The 22,120-nt window shown below is 33.6% G+C and overlaps 2 protein-coding genes across 9 annotated transcripts in view; both read right to left on the bottom strand.

The window, feature by feature from the left end:
* Positions 1–1,845, bottom strand: part of LOC109533853 (E3 ubiquitin-protein ligase ariadne-1) — an 8,761-nt gene extending 6,916 nt beyond the window's left edge. The window contains exons 1-5 of the mRNA XM_019899346.2: positions 1,453–1,845; positions 978–1,136; positions 857–922; positions 587–802; positions 164–531 (exon numbers count right to left, since the gene is read on the bottom strand). Coding sequence (XP_019754905.1) covers positions 164–531; positions 587–802; positions 857–922; positions 978–1,136; positions 1,453–1,659 — 1,016 coding nt within the window. The 5' untranslated portion in view covers positions 1,660–1,845. The remainder of the gene's footprint in view (positions 1–163; positions 532–586; positions 803–856; positions 923–977; positions 1,137–1,452) is intronic.
* A 2,857-nt stretch (positions 1,846–4,702) lies between these two features.
* LOC109533814 (MAP7 domain-containing protein 1) overlaps positions 4,703–22,120 on the bottom strand; it is a 28,791-nt gene continuing 11,373 nt past the window's right edge. For 4 of the 8 annotated variants that reach the window (XM_019899261.2, XM_019899260.2, XM_019899258.2 and 1 more), the window contains 9 exons: positions 16,340–16,852; positions 13,505–13,645; positions 12,612–12,905; positions 10,245–10,677; positions 9,645–10,164; positions 9,349–9,588; positions 9,060–9,241; positions 5,980–6,078; positions 4,703–5,922 (listed from right to left, as the gene is read on the bottom strand). In XM_019899261.2, the coding sequence (XP_019754820.1) occupies positions 5,904–5,922; positions 5,980–6,078; positions 9,060–9,241; positions 9,349–9,588; positions 9,645–10,164; positions 10,245–10,677; positions 12,612–12,905; positions 13,505–13,645; positions 16,340–16,852 (2,441 nt within the window). In that variant the 3' untranslated portion in view covers positions 4,703–5,903. Of the gene's footprint in view, positions 5,923–5,974; positions 6,079–9,059; positions 9,242–9,348; positions 9,589–9,644; positions 10,165–10,244; positions 10,678–12,611; positions 12,906–13,504; positions 13,646–16,339; positions 16,853–22,120 lie in introns of all 8 variants that reach the window. The other 4 variants (XM_019899264.2, XM_019899262.2, XM_019899259.2 and 1 more) reach the window with 3 other exon arrangements.

Genomic DNA, 22,120 nt, shown 5'->3' with positions numbered 1-22,120 from the left:
CGTTTTATTGCGGCAAAAAATATACATTCACGTTTCCTATAAAACGTTCAATTAGTTTCGCTTAAAAGCAAAAAAGCTACTTTTTTACATGGCTATTTACAGGATACCATGGTTATTGCAAAATTCCTGTAAAAGCTGGAAAAACAATGTGTTGAGTACTTACCTATTGCAGTTATACCAAGAACTACCATGAGGCTCCCAAGGTCCCAAGCAAACCCAGCAAAAATCCGCTTTGCAGTTTTGATTTTTGCATACCATATGGTTGCATCCACCATCTTTCTCTATAGTTACATTGCATCTTGGACACTCTTTTGTGTTTGCTGCAATCCAGTTACTGGTCTCAGAATCATCATCACATTTTTTGATCCATTTTCTTAAGAGATGACATTTTACAGGATCATGCCAATTTTCTCCGCATGAAAAACAGAATGTGTGGTTGCACTTGCACGTTACACGATGCGGCTCCACATATTGCACTTTTATAGCGTTGCTGCAGTCTGGAGAAGGACACCATCTCAGTAGTCTATTGCACTGTAAATGCAGTTAACATAAATACAAGTTTTTAATTATATCGTTTGCTGCGAACCTCAACGAAGCTGTTGGTAATCAAATGTTGATATTTGAGCCTCACTTTCGAATCACGAACCAACCTCATAACACTGGCATCATCAACCAAAATGTCACATCCATGTGCAGCACAAGCTATGGTTTGACCCACTCCTTCCTCCATTATTTTGGTAGTTAAATATTCACACCAACAGTGAACGCAAAATCTATGGCCACATTCCAATCCCGTCATGTGCTGAAAGCCAGAATATATAAGTACTGATGCAGTTTGTATGGAAATAATACGTACAGATGCCGGTAAGACCATGAAGCAAATTTCGCACTCCTCTGTGCCATTAGCAATTTTCTTTGTTGGCTGAAAAGTGCATCAGCAATGTATTTTTGGCTTGCGTAAAAATTAACGCAAATACCTTGCTTTTTGTTGTGGTGATATTGAGCTTCTTAAATGGGTTGATCACTCTTGCTTCACTAAATAGTTGATCTTGATCTCCATCATAGAATCTTTCCATGAGCTTTTCTTTGTCCCAGCGAAAGTGATTCAATAAAATTCGAGTGGTTGTTGCTGGTATCTACAATGTAGATTCACATTGGTTTGTCTTCTATCAATAACTGATAACAATTGAAACAATTGAATATCCTTGATTTGAAATAACTATCCCTATGTGAAGGAATAGTTGTTGCTGGCTTACCACAAAATACTACTGACTGATTATATAATATGAACAGTTAGCTAGTTATATAAATGAGCTTAGTAAATAAACTAACAGTTTTGTTCGAGTTAAGCCAAATTATGACCGTTAATTGCAACAGTTTTAAGATTATATAGGTATATATTTATATTTATTGACATAAAATGACCCTGAGAAAGCAAATTCTGAATGATACCTCAACAACGGAGTTGACATCCTTAATTGAGTCCACCATGTGTTGGACAATCTCCTCTGTACTCAGAACTTCGAAAGGATAATCATCTGAATCCGTTTGTTTTTCTCGATGTCCTGTAACTTCAACCTCCATAGGGAAATCAACATCGTCACCACTAGATTCGTTTCCAGAATCAACGTCATCGTAAGTTTCTTCTTCAGAATCCATTTTATTATATGGATCAACGACCACAACTTATTATCTAAAGATGCGTTGTTTAGATAATAAATTTTCGAAGTGCAAAGAAACTTCCACTGATTACACACTCCTTATTCACACATTTCTTTTGTTGCCAACCCGGACCGTAATGATTAAACTGACATTTCAACCATTCCGAATTGACGCTTTCGATGCGCTTTTACGTCAAATAGTGTTTACCGATACGTACACGTTGATACTTTTTATTGTTAAGCGAGAAGCGGGAAAGAGCGAAAATATATGTGACGGTTGGAGCTCCTTTTCTACGGGCAATTTAATGAAAAATAACTCGTTATCAAATACATAAAAATATAAATAATAAATTATGTTATTTTTATGGAGGCCTGAGTTTGGCATTTATTTTCTCAGAACCCAGACGAAGATAATGTTTCGATTTTGAGTCATCCTCAGGCTATTGTCAAGATTTCTTTAAAAATTGCCTGGGAATTTTAGGGTATATGCATGCAGTGTACACTTTCGCAGTTTTTTTTAGAAACTAGGAAAGCTGCAGTTTTACTAGTGAAATTCCATTGAATTTTACTTTCGAGCGTATTTTGTAGATGAAAGCCTTGATAGAGTTAGATGTTAAATGAGCATCAGACTATCTTCAAGATTAACTAAATTTGCGATAAAATTTGGGGGTTGCACAATCAAAAGAAATTTGGCATTTAAATTCCCAAAAACCAGATAAATTGGAGAATTAGTTCAAGATATATTGTCTAGGGCAAAGTGCGTCCAATATGTGGAAAAGTTTAGACTTTGAGTCATCATGACCATACTATTTTCAGAATTTTTTATATTTCCTATAAAATTGTGTGGTTGTTAATACAAGCCTAAGTTATTTATTTATTACATATGTAACAATATAGAAAAATTGTCCCAGAATGAATCCACTATGTCTCAATACCAAAAATCAAATCAAAATCAAAATACCAAAAATATTATGACAAATTCCTATGATTTTTTTCTTAGGTTTCTTCAGACGGAAATACAGGCGCTCAATCTTCTTTAATAAAAGGCCGTTTTTAGATTTCCAACTTCGGACTAGTGTCAACACAATCAGGCAATGATTATTAGAGTCCGCAAAATAATGTTATCGCATTAAATCTAATTACTTACTCCGCAGAAAAAATTAACTAATACCTAATCGAAACTGACGAATTTTGCAAGCTTTTAGGCCGACTTAAATAAGAATATCTTCGTGACATTTTGCAAGCACGAGTGCTTTGCATCTCCAGAGGTCGTTTGCCAACCAGCTCGGAAAGATTTCCACGATACCCTACTAAAAGCTGGCAAAACTCGCCAATTTGATGGAATGTTTGTGCTTAACTTCTTAATTATGTTATCCTACTTAATTATTTACTGAAATATCTTACCAAAATATTTAAAAAAATGCGTCGTGTTGTATTCTAATGAAGCCCGAGAGCACAATTCAATCGAATGCTCTGAATATTAATTATTGTTAGAAACGCGCGAGTCTTAACAGAATTGGCATTATCTTATTTCTTTAATATAGGAAAAATAGCATCGACATCTTGAATACCTTGCAAATTTGAACCATATTAGAACATTATAAGAACTTACAAATAATTAATACTTATTGTCTAAGTTACAAAAACGTTTTTTAATTCAATCGATTTACTTGTTACGCAGAAAAAAATCAGCTAATACTAAATTGGAGCTGTTGAGTTTTTTGAGCTTTTTGGTCGCCATAAGTGGACTCAAAGCAGCAACCATCTCTGAAGATGTAGCCACTCGTGCTTGCAAAGCGTCAGAAAGAAAATTTTCACGACTTGAAAGTCCGAATAATTCACCAGTTTGAATCCACGGCTTCGAAAGCTGAACTAATTTGGTACGTACTTAATAATTATCGAAATTATCTTATCAAACATACTTAATAAAAAATAAAATGCGTCCTATATTGTTCTTTGATGACGCCTGACTTACCATACGGTTTATTACTCTGGAATTAATTAATTTTAAAAGCCCACAAATATTTATCAAAATTGGCAAAATTTTCTGGATAAAAATTTAATTTCTGTATTTTTAACACCTTACAACATGAACACATAAACGGTCAGCATCCCCTTAATAAATTTATTTCAACGTTTTAAAGTACACAGTTCCACAATATAATGAATAATGCAATTTTGCACGACTTTTTCTTCCATTACTGTTTCCCAATGGTTAATAAAAAAATTACAAATTCATGTAGGTAGTTCATTAAGTTACAGTTTATAGCTAAGCGAAATATAATGTTGAATACATTTTATTATTATTTTACCTTTGCTCTGGAACTAATGAACTAATAGTGGTGGGGCGTCGTTTAATACTTTGAGGGTACACAGCCTTAGTCAGTGGGCGGCGAAATATTTTTTTTGGCTAAAGAAACCGAAGTAAAGATTTCGTCAAGAAAATCGTGCACGTACTAAGTGTGTAGACCAGCTAGATGAGAACATCGAACTTGTGTGAACGAAGAGCGCGTGTAGAATGTTCCACCAATCAAATTAGCTATACAATGTACTAAGAAAATAATTGAGCGTCGCATTGTGAAGAATATTGAAAAAAAAACCATTTCATTTTAAAAGGAAGCCCCTATATGTTAGTGCAGAAAATTGAAGTAAAATTAATTCTACAAAAAAACTTCACTAATATTTTTTTCTAAAATAACAAGTTTCCAAAATTGTAAAACGTTTCATTTTTTGTAGCAATTAATTATTTTTTATTAGGTAAGTATAAAACATTTAAATTTAAATAAAATACACTCGTAAATATTCTTGTTGAAATATGCATGTCGACTTACCTGTTTTCAAAATTCGGAAGCCTTCTCGAGCTTGTTATTGCAACTTAAAAATTTTTTTTTTATTATTTCTGCAAACAATAACTACTTTTAAATGATCCTAAAATTGGCGATTTTTACTTACGCTTCGTTCCTTATTCTTACTACTCAAGCTGAAATGAAGAGGTGTTGTTAAAAAGGTTGAATATAATGAAAAAATCAAAGACCACAACGTTACAAGTCATAAATAAATTTTACATTTATTAAGCACTTTTTAACAAGCATTGTAAACGACTGTAAATTTGACGTATAGTTAAGGTTACAATTTAAGAAGATATGAACCTATAATTGCCTCACGTAAATTTTATTAATTATTTAGTATTATAAGATAAATATGACGATACAAGAAATTGATTTTAGACTATCAGTAACTGTTCATGTAAGAGGCTAACTTTTCCTAAAGAACTCACAATATTACGCAAGTGTATACTCCTATCACACGTACTATCAAGTTTTAATGAAAGCTGAAAACTTGGAGAAACAAGTCAGTATTTCACTTTTTGCTAGGAATTTTTTTCGCGATGCAACCGTTGTTGGACACCTTCACCACTTGCCTAATTCGCAAGGAAAACTAGAGGCAAAAATATAAAGGGTACTACAAAAAAATTACCTTTCCCGCAAATAACACGTTTATGACTCAAACCACTATGTAACATATCAGCAATTCAGTATAGAAAATCTAATAAAATGCAAACCGCATAATAGATAATAAAAATGTATGGTTCGGTTACTACACTGCCACGTAGGGCAGTACATAGTATATTAGATAACATTATACAACAATTTTAACATACAAGATGACTAGTATAGACCGAGCTGTTAATTAAAAATTTGGAAGTTAATATTCTGGTTAAATCGAAAGCTGTTATTCATTACCCAGCAGTGATCTTCTATAATTTTAAATTGGACTTCCGATGCATTGTGGCAAATATAATTTTCAAAGCACGTATAAATTCGATATTTTGCGTGAATTAAAATAGCTGTAATCAATGTAATCCTTTGGGGGAAATGATGTTAAATTTCCAAAAGACCAGCTGGTTTCAACCAGAACGAACGAACCTTGTCCTCCCCTCAGTCAAGCCTAACCAATTTAATATATTAAAGATATAAACGAGATGCCTTTTTATAAATATTAACTCTATCACTTGAATATACAACCGTCTCCATTATCAATGTATAACAGCATACAAATACAAAATACTCCAACTAAACTGCTCACAGAATTAAGTAGATTATTTCTAATATTATACTAATTCAAAACTTGATTCCGTGGGCGGTTTCCTGTATTGTTATGCCAGGGGTATAAATAAATTATGTAAAATGTTAGGACAAGGGCTACATCTAGCAAATAATCTTACGTGTCACATTCCAATGTTCAGCTCACATCTAAGAATCTGAAAACACATTACGTCAATTTTTTACTATTATTATGGCATACTAGGTTACCGTACTGCTGACTCGAGGCCTGCCAAGCGCTGTTCGAGTTTAATGAATCTGCATTAATTGTATCAGCTACTGTGTTGGCATTCTTTACACTTTCATCTGGAATTCTACAAATTTCTATTTTAACATCTCTCTTAAAATGCTATAGGACTAAAGAAAACTTCATTGTCAATATAACAAAAAAAGACTGCACTACAGCTTCTAATCGTACCATTTGCAAACATTTAAAACTATTTAATATGATAAAACATATTTTATATCATAAATTAACATTTGGCAAAGTGAACTGCTGCTTTCTGATCGATAAAAGAATATACCATGAGATATGGTTTTCAACTGCACATTTTCTCGTACTTTTTTCAACGTTTACGACTTTTTTTTAATAATAATTAATAATTTTCCATTACAGAACATATTACGGGGTTCTGATAAAATAACTACTAAAGAAATAAAATAAGTGCAAAGAAACTGTACAAAAGAAATGACGTTTAATGTTAGCAACATTAAACAAATTTGTTGAATTCCATTACTTAATTAGGCCAGGAGAATTACGACGAAATCTTTCAAATATGGCTCTAACTTGACGTAACTTAGATAACTATTGGAATCGCTCGGAAATGGTATACCTATTGAAAATAGGTCGAGGTGCGCCAGCTTCAAAAGGTGTGCTATTTGGATAAACATCAAAAGTGAAAAAATGCAAAAATCGCGTTTTTTTTGGAAACCCGCGCATATTACGCGGTAAGTATACATTTTAGAGGAAAAATAATCTTATAACTTTGTTATGAAATTTTGGAGTTGGTCCGATATCCGCAGAATTGAAATGTTCGCTGCAAAATGCTCAAAAGTGCAAAAAAGTAGGTAAACAACAAGGTAATTTTAAATTATTAGTTAACAGTGAAAAACGAACCGAATCACGCCATACATCTAAAGAAAAGTACTTGACTGTAATACAAAAGATGGGACGGACAGTTTTTGCATACTGCAATTGCTAAGTAACCTACCTGGGAAAAGACCCTATTTCTGACCCTATTTAATTTTGTGCCAGGCTCAAAGTTATGAATATCTTTTGCGCCCGCGCTTTTACACCTTCTTGGACCCAATCATATTATATTATAACTGTCATATACAATTGCTATTTTAACAATTTTCCAATTTTTAATAACTTTTTGAGCGGTTTTAAAGTTTGAAAATTTTGGCTTTGAAAGAAATAAGCCTGTAAAGCGGGACTTGCGAGTGGGAAAACAATCGGAGTGTAGAAAAATAGTACTCGGATCACAGGTTTATTTATTTAAAAGACAAAATTTTCAAACTTTTTTAAACCGCTCCTAAAGTTAATAAAAATAAAAAATAAATGGTAGGTTAAGGGTCCAAGGTGTAAGTAAAAGCGCGGCCGCATAAAAATATACAGAACTTTCAGCCTGGCACAAAATGAAAAAAAAAAGGTATTTTTTCGCGGTTGATTATTTAGCAATATTGCAGTCTGTCCCATCTTTTGTATTGCAGTCAAGTACTTTTCTCTAGATGTATGGCGTGATTCGGTTCGTTTTTCACTGTTAACTAATAATTTCAAATTACCTTGTTGTTTAACTACTTTTTTTGCGAATCTGCGGATATCGGTACTCTATCTGGTAGAAAATTTGATAACAAACAAATTTGAAGATTATTTTTCCTCTAAAATGCACACTTACCAAGTCATATTTGAGGGTTTCCAGAAAAAAAAACGCGATTTGTTTTTTTTTTATTTTTTGTTGCTTATGCAATAGCACACCTTTTCAAGCTGTGTACCAAGCAGGTATACCGTTCCCGAGCGATTCCAATAGTTATTTCAGTTACGTCTCGTTAGAGCCATGCCAATCTGTAGACTCCTGGCCTAAATGTGATTAACTCCTAAAGGTTTTTGGATTTAAAAAAACACACCATCAGTTACTGTACTTACCAAATTAAAAAGTAAATGAATAAAAAACAGAAATAACGAGTGAAAGTTAAATTTTGCTGTAAATGCTTTATTACTTTAAGCGTGATGTTTTCATACATTGATTGGGCCACAGCGATAATGCACAAGATCGAAGGAAAGGTATATATATTTTCAATGTCCTACAAAAAGTGCGCATTTCATTTGATTTCGTAATCGCTCTGAATAAGGTATACAGATACTCATGTAGTCAATAAAAGACCAAAAACGTATTTTAATAAACATACTTAATAGCAATTTTGAATCCTTTAACTAATTATCTACAAATATTCAATGGGATTAACAAAATAAACACACTGCAAAGAATTCAAGACAATTTTAAAATAACTTGATGGTCTTTTAATACTACATGAATAAGCCAGCTAATATATCGTCTACTTTACTCATAAGCTGCATTGCGTAGCACGTTTGCATCTGACTATAGATTCAATAATAGAAAAATATTCATAAGGAAATTGAGAAACAATGAAAATACACTTTGCTGACCAAACGTTTAACTATGAGCAAAATGTGCAATATTGGTCACCATATATTAGGATAAATCAACTGCCTCAACAACACGTCACCACAAAGCTTAATCTTACTATTAACTCATCCTGCTAAAAATTAAACAAAGAAACATGCACGAATGGACACAAAATTTAAGAATGGACTACCATTTTGTGGATATTGATTTTGATTTCATAGACAATGAAATTTTTCACACTGTTATTATCAAAACCTTTGCAACTATTTATAAATCCTAAAAACTAATTTATCACATATAAGTGGGATTGAAAGATTCAGCTAATATGGGCGGATTAAGTAGTCGAATTTGCGTTTCGACCGAACGTTAAGTTTGCACCTAGTTTAAAATATAATTAAATAACGATCTCCCAATTAATTATTAACGCATCTTTATAATTTCGTATTTACCATTACCTAAAAGTCAACATTTCTAAATAATCATTTTATATCTCCTAGTCTTGGTCGACAATTGTAGAAAGTTCACTTAATAACTAGTTTCTAAAAAAGTTTACTTTAGTTGCAAAGGTCTGGAAACCAATAACTTTCTAGACATTTACTGAAATATATTGTTTAACATTTTAGTATTAACTACTCAAGGATACATACATATTGTCAACAATTCCAACATCCACGTCTTTGCCGTTCTTGGTGGTAGAACTATCTGTAGTACCATTCTCTTGTTTCGTTCCATTCAACTTGTTTTCATTAACTTGATTCACTTCATTCAGCTGATTTTCATCCATCTGCTGTTTATTCTCGGAAGAGTTCTCATTTTTATCTTGCGAATTCTGAAAAAGGGACCTTTTATGAAACAGCAGTAAGTCGAACAAAAAAAAAACAAATATCGCTAAGTAGAAAGATGTAAGAAAGTAAAGATGAAGTAATTATTATTTACCTGTTGTGACGCTGTATTAGAATTCTTGCCTCTGGTCCTGGACATAATCATTTCAACTCTCCTGCGGCGCTCTTCTCGTTCTTTCTCTTCATTTTCCAGTTTCTTCTGAAGTTCAGCCTTCTGCTTCTCTGCTTCCTCCTTGGCCTTTTTATCGGCTTCTTCTTTCAGCAGTTTCTGTCTCTGTTCTTCTTCCCGTCTTAACCGCTCCTCTTCCTCACGTCTCTGTGTTTCCCTTATGGCCTAAATAGACGGAAAATTGATGCAAATATTCAACATGTAAAGAAATAAACTCCAACCTCTTGTAGTCTTTCTTGCTCGGCTTGCCGTTGCATCTCAGCGAGGAGTCTAGCTTGTTCTTCTTCTTTAAGTTGCCTCTCATATTCAGCCTTTTGTTCTGCTTCAATCCTTTGCCGTTCCAATTCAGCTTGTCTTTCCGCTTCTTCACGGATCAACCTTCTTCTCTCAGCCAAAGCAGCTTTGGCTTCTTCCTCAGTTGTGATTCGTGGCTTTGATACAGAGGTTGTCATTTCACTCGACTCGTTAGAGTCTGGTTTTAATTCTTTCGTTTCTGTAACTATTGCAGCTGCACCGGGGACCGTCGTTGTTGCGGTTTGAGAATGCACCGAGGTTTCAATTTGTTGCGTATTTGTTACATCTTCAGATGCACTTCTCTCATTGTTGATGAATTCTTGAATTATGTTATCTCCGCGGGTAGCTGGTTGCGGCTGAGGCGGCTCTTGTGGTGGAACCTCAAGAATGGTCGCTTGCTCAGATTTAGGTCCATCTACTTCTTGTGCCTGATATACAGGGGCTTCCCTATTTCGAAAGAAAAATTGAGTATTCTCACCTATAAATACCATATGCTCCACTGCAGCAAGATATATTGTATAACTTACTTTGCTTCTGAAGCTAAAGGTGTAGGTGTTGATTCTTTGCTCTGAATCGGCTCTAGAGGTTTTGCAGTCGGTTCTATAGGCTTTGACACCTTTTCCTCGGGTTTTTTCTCTTGTGTCACTTCCTTTTTATCCACTGCAACGATTTTTGGTGCCGTCTCTTCAGCAGGAGATTTAACTGGCTTACTTTTTGAAGAACCCTTCTCAATTCTTTCAGAAGTATTTGTTTTGGATAAAGATTTTCGGGCCTTGGGAAGTGGAGGTTTGTGGTCACCTCTATCGAAACTACTCCTGATTTCGTGAGTAACCCCGGTAACTGCGATGCTAGCGGGGCGAGGTCTGCGTGGAGCACCGGAAATACGATGTCGGACGTTAACAGAACTAGTGATGCTGTTTGTGCTCTGTTGACTCATAGAGCTACTCGGTCTAGACGAAGCTATATGTACAGACATTAATTAAAACTGTTATTGAATTAATAATTAAAGCTAATTAGTAAACATTTCAGGTATTTTAATTTGGCTAAGTTAAACACAATGACAGAAAAGTGTTAGTACTATTTTGGAAATATCTGCATATGTTGTATCCAAGAAATGAATTAAAAATCCAGCAACTGAAAACTTAAAAAAAAATGTTAATGGAATACTTAATTAACTTATATGCATCGTTTCCTCAGATATATGAGGGTTATTTACAATGCTAACAAAGAAATACATATAAAGTATACTTGTAAATACTCTTGCAGTTTAGTCAAGCTAGTTTCGCAATAAATTGCATCCTGCTTACTACCCAGTACTCTACCTATGAAACTTGCAGTTATCCTCGCCCAAGTCAATATTTGCTCGCAATTCTATTTCTAAAAATGCTATGCTAAAGTGCCTGAAAATGTGCAAAGTGCTGTGTAATTACTGTTGCGATAACTAACCAATTTTTCTGTATACTCAAACGTGTAAACTAGTCTAAAAGTGACCAGTTTGGCAATTTTAAACCAGTTCACATCCACCACCATAAAAAGGAAATCGATAAAATATTAAAAGCTTCACAAATTTTATAATGCAAGGTTTTAAACAGCAACAGTGATGCTTGTTAAGACTCAAGATTCTAATGGGTATTAGATCGATCAACGATTTAAATGGAGGATTGACAGTACATGAAAATATATACATCCCTATCACCTAGATAGTTCACGTGTTGATAGCGAAATGAGACTCAGAAGACATGAAACCTAGAGTCATACGCAACGAAGGCATTTATTGAAGGAATTGCAGATAAGTCCAGATGTTATACGGTACGTCCACATCAGTAAATTTGTTCGTCGCACTTGGTACGGCGCAAATTTACATTTTTCGCTTGTTTTAACAAAAATATAGAAAACAATAGAAAGTTGGGCGCACGTTTGTCGTTAAATTACGCTACGTACGAAGTTAGGCCATTTCGAGGTGATAAAAGTGTTTTAATAGTTGAGGGACGGTTTATCCAGTAGACTATTTGTCTTGCGTTTCGGTTCTTGCGACAATAAATTATATTCCCGTTTACAGCTAGTCTTTCTACTGAAGTCCTTCGAACCCCGACAACGCAGCCATACTAACTGAGGTGCATTTTGCGAAAAAAAGAGAATGCTTTACTTCTCGTTCAGGAGTATCAAATTGTTAGAATATTTCTTCTTTTCTTTATCTTTTCTTAAACCGATATTGATTTTCTGAAATGAGTGTCCATTCTCTTCAATTTAGGTCTACTCAAATTAGGTAAAATTTCGAATTCGGATTGTGACATTCGGCAAGAAATGTTTTAAATTGCCCCGTTGTCTCATCGATTTTAAGGTTTTTAATAGCAGTTCACTAGTTCTGGATTCTGTACTGAAAAAGTTTCGTTATCCAGTATCGTCTACGTTTATTATTTCCTCATCTTCGATTCTCATTATTAAGCCGTTGTAGGTAATCCATGATTATCCACCCCACACTTCTCTTTTTTTTAAGTTGGGAAGAGACGATAGCTTCACCGCACACAAATTAACTCGGCGCCAATTTCTTTGAATTAAAAACCGACAGCCCCATGAGCAATAGCATGTGTTGTATCTGACAAAAATATTTGTGAACTTCTTTGTGCCGCACATAGTCCACATCAATAAAAAATTCAACAAACACAAGCAAATTTCCGTCAAATACAACGTACTACATACATATTTATTGATGTGGACGCACCTTTACGACTGTGTGTTTATCAGGTAGGAAAAAAGTGAAACATTTTATAATCTGCAAAACCTTCTAATAAAATTAGACCGAAACCAACTAAATCCTGGCCCAAGAGTTGAGTTAATAAGACACTAGACCCAATGCCTAGAATAAATGACAATACGAAGCAAATTACGCGTACCCTCACTGGTACTGCCAGATTGTAGAGCCATTTGCAACTTCTGTTGTCTCAACTGAGTGGCTCTGTTAACTCTTGGAGGTGCCACAGGCCTATCTGGACTAAGGTGATGCAAACTGCGACTGTCTGCTTTGCTCAGAGGTTGCCTGGGACTCAATTTGGTACCCACATGCGCCAGATGGCTCATACTACGAGTTACTGAACTCTTAGGAGCCATGCTGGCTTCGTTAAGGGCCGGCAATATTGGTTTCCTCGGTTTAGCAAGCTGGTCTAAGCGCGACATTGAATACGCCCTACCTAAATTTTTTTGCACATTACGTCTATGTATTGAGCTATTTGGATCTGGTTACATAACAGCAGAGTCAAAATTAATCTGTGGAATCCCGAATGTTTTTATAAACTGGCAAAAAAAACTGCAGAGGAAAAATGGAAATACTGGTAATTTCACATCTACGAAGCGGTTTGACGTATTTTCATAAATATACCATTAAGACTTTTAACAGATGTTCACATTAATGCAAAATTAACTATTCAATCAGATTTATAATTGATCGCGACGAACCAAAGCATAACACATAAAAGCCTGCAATAGAATCAGGATTAGCCGAGGAAAATTGTAAATTAATGCGTTAGAACTGTTTACTATTTATTATTGCAATAAAGAAAGTCTTGGAAAATGCTACATTATAGTTAACATCAAACCGCTTTAATGCGTTATCGCCAAAAATTACCTAGAGCAAATCAACATATTAAAGTTTTATCGCTTTCATACGCATTCCAGCAACTTAACTATCCAATCGATTAAAATATCAAAATGTCAACTAAAAGAAATATGCATTCGGTTAATTAATCAATCAATCCAGTCAGTAAAAGTCTATGAATGAGCTTAGCAGTACCTGGAGAATGGTTGAGAGACTTGCGAGATGTGGAGGAATGGAACGAGGAGTCCCTCGAAGGTATCGTTGGCACCAAGTCGGTTCTACGTCTTCCCAAGTAGCCGCTGGCACACCCTGCTGGAGTGGTAGGGCTTGTCAAACCTAAAAAGTGTTCTCTATGGTTGTCACCATTGCCTACTTGCATCTGGGGGTCTTTACATTTTATAGAGTACAGAAACTTAGCGTTTAAGGCAAAAGTTTCATATTTCTAAATAAAGGATCAACCCAGTTATACATGGTTAAACGCCTAAGAATAACTTCAAGTTTCCCTTAACAGCATAAATCAAATTCTTTTAAGGAGAAAGTGTTACGCTTAATTATTATGGGATACCCTGCATGAGAAGCATTTTTAGCATCATAGTAATGAAAAGCTATTAACATGATTTAGGTACCAATGTTCACGTTCCGATTTCAGGTTTCTCTATACAATCGATATTTATTCGCAAATCGTCGCGTTAATACTTTATATAATATAACAAGTGTACTTACATGGCTATTTCGAATTATACAGGTAGCTTCATTAATTTTGCAACCAAAATAAAATTGAGTTTCGTTGGACAACAACATGGAAACAAATACATATTCTTAGTAATGATAGGAAGAATCAAACTAATTCCATGATTTCGAAGCAATAACAAGATTCGTAATATGGGGCATAATTTTGAGACAATCCATTTCATAAAAGTCGAGAAAGAAAATGATATTGAAGAACGATATAATTTAACTGATATTAAAGGAAAGACTGATATTAATACGATAAATTTCATTTAAACTCCAGTCAAATAAATAATGAATTTCAAATAATTATTAATAAAAAATTAACAAATTGCGTGAACTAATGATTGCTTGTTGTTCTGTTATCACGGTATTGACAATAACTTGGAACAAAGGAAATGCAACTGGTTAATTTAAGACCACATTTACATATCTGAATTCTTGCATTTTATCAAAATAATACGACTGACTATATCGATTATTAAGTACGAGATTATAGGACGATCACGATCATTTACCTCACTAATTTATACCAGATTCAAAACCAAACTTTGAAAAATTAAATTAAATTAATAACGGAACACCACGTTTATTGAACACGATCAACATAAAAGCCAGTACGAAAATATTGAAATAGATAAAATAGCTTAAACTACGGCCGAAGGTATCTAATGTTTTCACCAAAGTTGTCAAAGTGTTTCAAAGTTGTCGCAAAATCTCAAGCAAGATTTTTCGGGGAGCAAGTTATATCTCAACAGTTTTACACATACTTTATCCTTATTCTTATGCAAAGAAACTTATCGTGATTTTATTCGCGTATTAATAAATCAACATGTATAGAAAAGTTATTACAAACGGATTTGTGGAGCTTTTAAAAGAAATAATACCAATAAAGTTCGTGATTTGCTGACCATATGTGCAGCCGTGAATGTGTATGTGCATGCTAAAGTAAATAAAAAAATACATTCTAGTGGAGCAGCTAAATGAACACACCTATCACATATAACTACTACATTGTAACGTAGTATTTTGCATATTTAATCAGCTTATATCAAATCCATTCTTATCTATAGGAAACAAATCCTAATTAATTTATAGTAATTAGGCATTTCCTAATAGTTCTCTTAATTGCTTTATAAAATTTTTGAACGTTCAATCATCAAAGACAACTATCTACTAAACAAAACACAACAAAGTCAAACGCATGCTGTTTTTCCAATTGAAAACAAACATAAAAAAATCTTGAAACAATCTTTCAAAGACATCTACATATATATAAATATACGAGATGTCGATTTGAAAACTTCGCACCCTTAATATCTTTCTTGCAGTTAAAAATATGAAAAATAGGAGACACGTCAATTTTATTTGTAAGGGGGACACTAAATGAATATTTTGAGCTTTCTTGTTCAACCCCCTAGGAGGGGTAGATGTCCCTTAGAATCAGTCTTAAATGGGAATGGGGCTGAAGTGGCACATAGAAGGAGACCAATTGAATGTCCTCCAAGTTCGCCGGATTCAACACCTTTAGACTTTCAACCCCCTGTCTTTGGAAACATCTTAAATCCATTGTTTATAAAACACAACTTGCTGATATTGATAATATTAAAAGGCGAATTCGGAATGCTGGCCAATTCCCGATGAAGTGTTACGAAATGTTAGGGAGGAAATGGAGGGAGAAAAACATACGTTATTATTGTTTAGATCCCATGGGTTTTCTCTTCAACAAACATTTTTGTACAAATAAAATAATCAATAAATAAGAAATCAATTGATTAAAGTATATTTTCTTCCTGTTATACAACGATTTAAACGGTGTAACCTAATCTTCTAATCATTTGTACCCGAAAGGAGACCCAGTGCCCTAATTTTTGTGTAAACACTAACCTGAAAACCAAAATCTCATGGCAAACTTTACTCGTTTCTGCAACTTTGAAACGAGATTATTCGGAAACCTCTGAACAAAAGGCAACAGAGTAGGAGACCCCTGAAAAGAGAATTGAAGGCCCTTTAAAATGATCTGGCACCTGACCCCCATTCCCATTTAATAACCTAAAGGTGAAATCTACCCCTCCTAGGGAGTTGAAACAAGGCTAAAACTATTAATTTAAAGTGTCCTCCCTTACAAATAAAGTTGACATGTCTCCGATTTTTTATATTTTTAACTGCACGAAAGATATTAAGGGTGGGAAGTTTTCAAATTGACACCCCGCATATTTTGGTGTTTTGCCTGTTCCCAAAACCGTAATCGCGATATGAGCTTTCATTGAAACTCATTTAAAAAAATAAATCTGTACATACCTTCACCGGCTCTCTCCAGTCCTCCAGCAGAAATTGCTCTTTTCTTGCTTCCAGCATCCAAATCTCTTTCACTCTGTCTTCTAGTCAAAGAGCTTCCAGTTGAGGTAGATGTAATGTTCTGGGTTGAAGTGGCTCTACGATGCCCCCAAAAAGAAACACTTAAATCCGTAGGATCCAACATGCGAGGTGTAGAAGACCCAAAGGCAAAAACTAAATTGCTTCGTTCGTTTCGTTTCTTTGATTCTATTCTAGCCTCTCGTTCTTGATTTCTTCGAAGAATCGATTCTAATCTATCTCTTTCAGCATCGTTAATAGCTCGTTTCCTCTCTTCAACCTGATGTCTTTTAGTGTCATCCTTTAGTCTCATTTCTTCCAAACGCCTCCTTCGTTCATGTTCTTTCTGCTCCTTAAACCTTTGTGCAGCCAGAGCTTGTGCTTTAATTTCTTCCAATTTCTTTTGCCGTTCTTCATTTTGCCTTTCCTTAAGGAAGCGTAGTCTCACTTCTTTGTCAACTATAAAGAAACAACAACAAACAACATTACAAGAGAGCAGTTATTGCATAAGCAATCACATACTAATATTGGTTGTAAGTGATAAACAAAAAAACATATCGGCAGGTTAAAGCAAAAATATGTATTTATTGACGAGACACAAAATCAAAGCCACTACTAAGTTTATTGAACTGCACACCGGCATCAAACAGTAAGGTGATTCCTATTTTTAACAAAAATAAACACGAAACTGAGACACATTTTCTTTTAATTGCTTTCCGCTCCGCACTAGGTTCAGGGCAGACTGGCACATAGTTTTCCGGAAATTGAATGTCCTACTCCTTCGGGAGTGTTCTTATCCCCAATTAGTTTTCTGCCTGCATCAGAAATGATTGTCGATTTTGGGATAGTGTGTAGTGCCTACCACCATTTAAATAACGTAACATTTTTTGACAAATTTTAATTGGAAATTCTACATTTATGATCGGTTTTTAAATCGGTTGAGTCAGTTAAATTAATTTAAGTTTATTGGCTGTCGCATAATTAATTTGAAACAGCTCTGTCAGCTTGTATGGAATATTTTAGCAAATATTCACACCGCCAATACGTTTCCGAAAAGACGCATATTTTTATTTGTTTGTTTTGCATTTACCTGCATTGAAAACTTGTTAGTTTTTGACTACTACTAAACCGAATGTCCGAACGAAATTTGATGTTGTCCTTAATTACATTATAAATTCGAAGTATAAAAATTGCTTAACGAACATTTTAAATACTGAAGCTTCAGTTTTTAGGTCACATAAAACTATTATTAGACTCGGATAATCCCTTTGTAAATTACAAGTATTTTCAGGTCATATGCGGTGTTGGAATATGGATAATTACTTAGTTGACTGCTCTAATAATAAATCTTGTGTCAATACGAATTTTGCGAAATAATCCGTATAATGCGATAATATTATAAATACTTATTTTGCAATAAACTCTGTTCAATTAGATCTTAATTTGTTGAGTATGATGTGCATTATATTTATCGCTTACAAATGATCCTGCACTGTTTGGGTTAGATACTAAATAAATAGTAAATAACAAATAACATACATAACGGTGATTGTGTGGGTTGAAACGTAATGTGTCAACCGTTTTCAGTAAAAATTCGAGATAAGTGCTTATTCCGACAAAAAAGAACACCCAAAGGTAGTAAAGTAAAGCTTAAAGCTCAATAAATTCAAACAGAACATAATCCTTATTTATCCAGCAAGACAGGTGATAAACTATCAACATATTGGAATGTATTTAACAAAAGATCTGTGGCACGTATAGGCAAAAGCCATAAGATTCACTAGCGTGAAAAATTCAACATTAATCACTAGTGAAATTAGAAACTATATTTTCATGTATATATAGATACAGATATGCACTCAAATTTTGCAATAAAGATATATTCGTAAGTAACATGGCAGAAATAAGGAAACTGTTTGAATTCCAGCATAGATTCAGATCTAATATGTTCATAGTTCGTTGAGTCGATAAAAATAATAAATAAGTAAATAAAATAACACTTTAAATTACATGTTGAGAAACGGTTTTTTAAAAGGAAGAGGAAACAATTTCAGCACCACTACTGACTAATAGAACAAAGAATAACAGCAAAGAAACTCCTTATACGGGTGCTTCATGAATGCCTCGTAGGTACGTTCATATACAATATAAATCAATTGGATATGTTACTGCAATATACATGATAAAATTGTCGGCTTTACTTTGGCATTCCAATATAAAGGTCAACAGGGAATATTGAGAAAAATTCTGGCAAAGAATGACTTTTCTATTGAAACTTGTTTAATGGCTTTCCTCGATTATACTTCGGACGACTTTGCTACTATTAGATCGATAATTGTTGAAAAACAAAACTCTTGAACTATTTGTCAAATGTTGCTGCAGTTATGAGAGCAAATCAGTTTAAACATGAAAAAATGCAGGAACATACAATTAGCCATTGTCTCACCAATATGCAACGTAAAATTGTCGATTTTATCTAACAACTTCCTTTCGAATTCCATTCAGGAATCTCGGAAAAAGTGCAACAGAAAATTAATTTTCTATATAAACCTTCGAATAATTTCTTATATTAAGACAATTTTTGTGTAACCAACTTTTTTGAGTTACTTAACTTCTTCGCCTCGGCTTTATTTTATATAAAACATCGTTTGATTTGCTGTTGCAACATAAACAGCGAGTAATCAATTCTCAAATTTTTTATATGTAAGTGGTATACAGATGCATAAAAAAATAGAATCTTGCAGTTTAACCCAGCTGACTTCCTATATAAAAAGTGCTGGTTGGAGCCTTTCCCAAACTTCAGTGAAATGAAATGAAATCTGATCTCTCGGATGTTTTCCGGTGCATAGACCGGTGTTATTGCTAATCACCCTATATATATCCTGTTGCAGATGCAAGTGTGAAACAGTTCGCCATTGACTAAGAAAGAAACAAGCAACATGAAGGTATTACCAAAACAAACAATTCACAGCTTCAAAGAAATCCTAATGAACAAAAAGCCATAAGAATGCAAATATATTCACGTGCATGGAGTATCACGACTGGTTTTTTATGCATCGCAATTTTCCAATGACATTGAACGTTACAAGGGAATTATGATCCGACGTTTGTATGAGCAACTGTGTAATTAAACAGCCATGAGTGTTTGAATTAGACAACAAAACAGCTAAAAATAATTTAAACTGGTCATAATTCATGGCGGAAGATATGAGGCAAAAAACCGTTGGTGAATATTAGTCGGGGTTTTGAGAGATTAAAATAGTTATTTAATTCAACATGCAATCAATACCAGACTCCGTAACGGTTTTGAAAAATAATTGCTAATCACTCCCTTCATATAAGCGTTGTTTTAACGTGGCCAAAGCCACCAAATTGTTGCACCAATCGAAGTATTTTCTAGGTATTTTAAGTAGCAACTATGACAAATTACTTTTATTGAACCGTAACAAAGTTTCACTATGCACAGCTAAAAAACGTCGTTTCTGTAAAATTGCATTTTCAATAGATGGAAGTACAGGTTGTTGTGAAGCAGCATGTCGTAATCATTTTCGATTGGGTTTTACATTCAAAATGGGTATTAAAAACAAAGAAGCTGATTTGCTAATATTACAAAATGTTTGATTATTTTGAAATAACGCGATAAAACGTTAAGAATGTACATTTTTACCATCACCTGGTCTGTCCATTCACTCGAAACAGCATTATTTTTATTGCATTCAATCGCATCTAGACTAAACCAACTGTAAATACTACGTTAATTGGTGAATTGCCAAAATGAAAATGATTTTTTACAGTTGCCAAAAGATTTGTAAACACCAGTTAGAAGTTCAAGGCAAAAACCTTCATTTTCAACACTCAAGCAATTCAAGGGTAGCTTTATTTTTGGCGATCATTTTAAGGCCGTCAATTCTGGTTACTTTTCCTTTTTATTAATCTATTTCAAGCAATATGAAAAATATTAACTTTAGTTTAACAAACGTCTTGCCTTAAAAGATTTGGATTTAAAAAATGTATATGAATTCGTTTGAACACTGAAAAAAACAAGCTTTATAGTAGCCTCGTAGTTCTAAATGAAACAAATTAATATAATATAATTTACTTCTTAAACAGTCTGAAAAAACAATGTGACCACAATACTTTTGAAGAATACAAGCAATTAATCTGTCATTATCAACCCAGCAAAGCCAACGTACAAACATATTTGTAATACGCTTTTATCAAAGAATTATTAGTGAGCTGTTGACTTTTAGAGTAATCATATTGCAAAACCGACTTAAGTAATTAATAAAGAACGGAAACATTGTCGATGAGATGTCCACAAATATCTCATTTGAATAAAGTGATTGCGCGAAAAAAAATTATTTAAATAGCCATGTCTATATATAGGCATGACAAGAGAATTTGAATTAATTATCTGTTTATTGTAAAATCAATATGGGCAGGAGAATCTTTCATGCAAGGTGTAGAAATATAAATAAGATTAGGTTCATTAATAAGCAATGACCAAACTGACTGGTTGATGAGGTTTGTCTGTCCAGATTGGAATTCGCGTAAAAATTCGATATGATAAAACTGAACAATATTTTGTAATTTTTAAAATAAACATTCCATTGATATTACATGCTTTAATTAATTAATTGCCCAAAGAAACACAGTTATGGATACATAGTTATCTTACATGAGGTTTTTCCGTAGACAGCAAAAAAAAATTGAAGATTATTAAGTGAAGTGTTCCTCGCGCTGAACTTCCGATGTTCATTTAATTTTTAAAACTGAAGACAGTGAGATGGTTTGAGAGATTAATTGCCAGTTACTTTTATTAAAAATCAAACAATGAAAAACTAAATTGTAGAAATTAACTGCGTTGCTGCATTTACTAAAATAAAAATTAACTCAACAAGAATATTTAACAAAGAACGTGTAGGCGCATTCGATGAGCTTTTTAATTATAATAAGACTCGTATAACACTCTGCCTTTAGTCTCAATTTATTTTTATTGGCATAGATAAATTATGCAGAACTTAAGGAGTAACGCATTTAAATATAAATTAAAAGTTAATTTCCATAAAAAAGATATATATGCACCTGAAATCTGATTTAATTATCAGATAGTCACTTTAATTTCACTCTCAATGCCAAAAGGAAAGTTTAAAAGCCCTGTCGTTAACCGAACTAGTTCAAACATCCTGTACATGCATAAGCGAGAAAATTCCGACGATAAAGTATAATAATTGCATACATTTCGTCACAACGTCATGACTAATAAACCAGATTTGCGTCGTAAAAACATACTCTATTAATTGTGATTAAATTTTCATTTAAAACATAGACACTTCGCACGCACTTTAAACATATGTATGTACATAACAATAATAAAACCCGTTTGAAACTTATACAATTTCTTTTTTATAAATTTTTTAGGACGATTGTTCATTATTAACTTTCATTTTACACATTTTCACACCTTACACCCTTTGACATATATTTGCAGTTGAAAAAATAGGTAAAAATTTGCAATATTTGAATAAGTAATGAGATTGTTACAAAATCATTCTGGTGAATAAAAAGATTCATTTCTCCTAAATAATAACAAGTCCGAAAAAGTAAGTATCTAACGGTGCGCGATATCTTAATGCTCTGAATACCAGCCAAATGACAAAAAACCGATTAAGAGATCTGAAGTTGTCTGATTAAAAGTAGTATAATACTTAATACAAAATATATTAC

Source organism: Dendroctonus ponderosae, unplaced genomic scaffold (genome assembly GCF_020466585.1).
Source record: "Dendroctonus ponderosae isolate FM_Combo_2020 unplaced genomic scaffold, Dpon_F_20191213v2 Dpon_F_20191213_1, whole genome shotgun sequence".
In the NCBI taxonomy this organism is placed as follows: Eukaryota; Metazoa; Arthropoda; class Insecta; order Coleoptera; family Curculionidae; genus Dendroctonus; species Dendroctonus ponderosae.
This window is presented reverse-complemented; position numbering and strand designations above follow the sequence as displayed.